This window comes from Acanthisitta chloris, unplaced genomic scaffold, assembly GCF_000695815.1.
Source record: "Acanthisitta chloris isolate BGI_N310 unplaced genomic scaffold, ASM69581v1 scaffold2553, whole genome shotgun sequence".
NCBI lineage: Eukaryota > Metazoa > Chordata > Aves > Passeriformes > Acanthisittidae > Acanthisitta > Acanthisitta chloris.
The window spans coordinates 2275-4224 of NW_008664154.1; the positions used below are offsets into that span (position 1 = coordinate 2275).

At 41.0% G+C, this 1950-nt stretch overlaps 1 protein-coding gene across 2 annotated transcripts in view; it reads right to left on the minus strand.

Annotated features, from left to right (window-relative positions):
- Window positions 1-911: 911 nt before the first annotated feature.
- DNAJC6 (DnaJ (Hsp40) homolog, subfamily C, member 6) overlaps window positions 912-1950 on the minus strand; it is a 25489-nt gene continuing 24450 nt past the window's right edge. For both annotated transcript variants that reach the window (XM_009071210.1, XM_009071209.1), the window contains exon 18: window positions 912-1656. In XM_009071210.1, coding sequence (XP_009069458.1) covers window positions 1555-1656 — 102 coding nt within the window. In that variant the 3' untranslated portion in view covers window positions 912-1554. The remainder of the gene's footprint in view (window positions 1657-1950) is intronic.

Below are 1950 nucleotides of genomic sequence, written 5' to 3' on the forward strand. Positions count from 1 at the left end.
ATACTGGATCAAAAACATTAATAAATAACATCCAGTTTGTTACTAGTATCTTAAGGTCTTTTATATAAAAGGAGACCTATGTGTTGGTTTCACATTTTCAGTTAATGGTGGTAAATAATGGACCAATACAACAAAAGGATGAGTTTTATATAGAAAGCAATGTACTTTGACACACTGTCTCTGCAGTAAGAGCTTTGCCACTTGAAAATGTAAGTGCAACAAGTGGATTGTCCTTAAAAACCACCAGCTTTAAAGACTCACATCAGTTGGCAACCTGCTCCTGAAGCACTGAATAGGAACTATTTCCTGCGGAATATCCCTCCAATACAGATACAACATGTTGGTAAATAACCTCTAGCTTTAGTTACTCTATGAAAGAACTTGGGGTGAAGAGTGTAACTTCCTTTTAACTAGGAGAGCTGCTTCAGCTTTAGCAGCAGAGAGATTTCCTTGTGATCTTATTGCTTTGGTCCAATAGAAACTTTTAAGATAATCAATTTGCACTGTGTTTACCTCACAAATCAGACCTGGCCCACCAGGACCTGAGAAGTGAAGTTGCAACAGGTTGCAGCCTGCCAAGAGCCTTGGCCAAGTGCTCTGGAGCTGATAAAGGCATAAAGGTGATACAAGTGGGCTGGAAAAAGCCTTCTGAATCCTCAGGAGGAGAAATGTTACCTGTAGACTGGGAAGTTTCTAAAACCTTGCAGCAGAGCTTTAATTTGTTGGCATTTCTTTTGTCTGATGGTTTGAAGCTGCTGATGAGAAATGCAGTCCATGCTGATTCCTCACTTTTACAGACATGGATTCAGCCTTCCCCTCCTAAAACTGCTGTTTAACAAACCAACAAGGTGCTATTTAACATCAAAGACTTGTTGCTTGCTTAAAAAGACACTTGCTGAGGAATTTCTTCTGCACATTTCACTGCTGGACTGTGAGGTGAAGTACAGGATTAATGCCTAAAGCAGCAGTTCAGCTGCCACACTGACCTAACCCAGGATTCAGCTTTGGCTCTATTCAGGCAGACTACACTATATGAGCAATTAAGCAGCAAAATGGTGACTGTTAGAAGTGTGCCTAAACCACATCTGAGCACTTCAAGTTGATAAAGTTTGATCCAAACCCAAGAGGAAAAAAAAAGTACATCAAAGTTTGGGCTTCACCACCAGTAGTTGAACTCAACTGAAGTGTTGCCATATCACATCTCACAAAAAAAAAAAGGAAGTAGGAAATGCACCAGCTACACTGTGTCAGGGAACAATTCCACCTTTTCCCAGAGTGTGTTCTCTCTTGTCGCACGGAAATCCATGGAAAAATACAAAAGTTAGAAGAAACTGTAACCCTGTGGCTCTCCCATGGTGAGCCAAGAGGCTAGAGTTCCTCTGAGTTCAGGATTCTTGAGACAAGGGTTAGGAAACCTTTCTCTTGTTCTTCATGGTAAGTATTAGGCTCTTAGTTGTCTGAAACTTCTGCATTTCCAGCCAGACATCTGTGACATTTGTGACAAGAGACTATAGAAGCACTAGCACAGGTCTGTAGTGGAGGCTGAGAAAGTACCTAATACAAGGCTTTTTGTCCTTGATTTTCAAATTCTGACCAGGCATCGTTTAGCTCCATAAATATCATCTTTGCATATTGTTCATATGGCTGCCCAGTAGCCTAGAATGAAAACAGAAAAAGGGATATCACAGCTGCCAAATCCAACTACACACAGCTGACACAAGAGCAGGCAGATTCCCAAGCAGTGATCATCCACCTCACATGAATTTACACTTATTCCTTGGCAAGAATAATCTATTTTTGAGGGCTGCATACCTTGTTTACAGCTTAATTTCTTGGCTCTTCTGCTCCTCATAGCTGACAACTCTCTGAGTGTGACAAAGCACTGCAGTCCCAAGGGCATAATAAATTTAAACTAGGCACTGCAAGAGGAATTTTATCTGTATTGAAGGG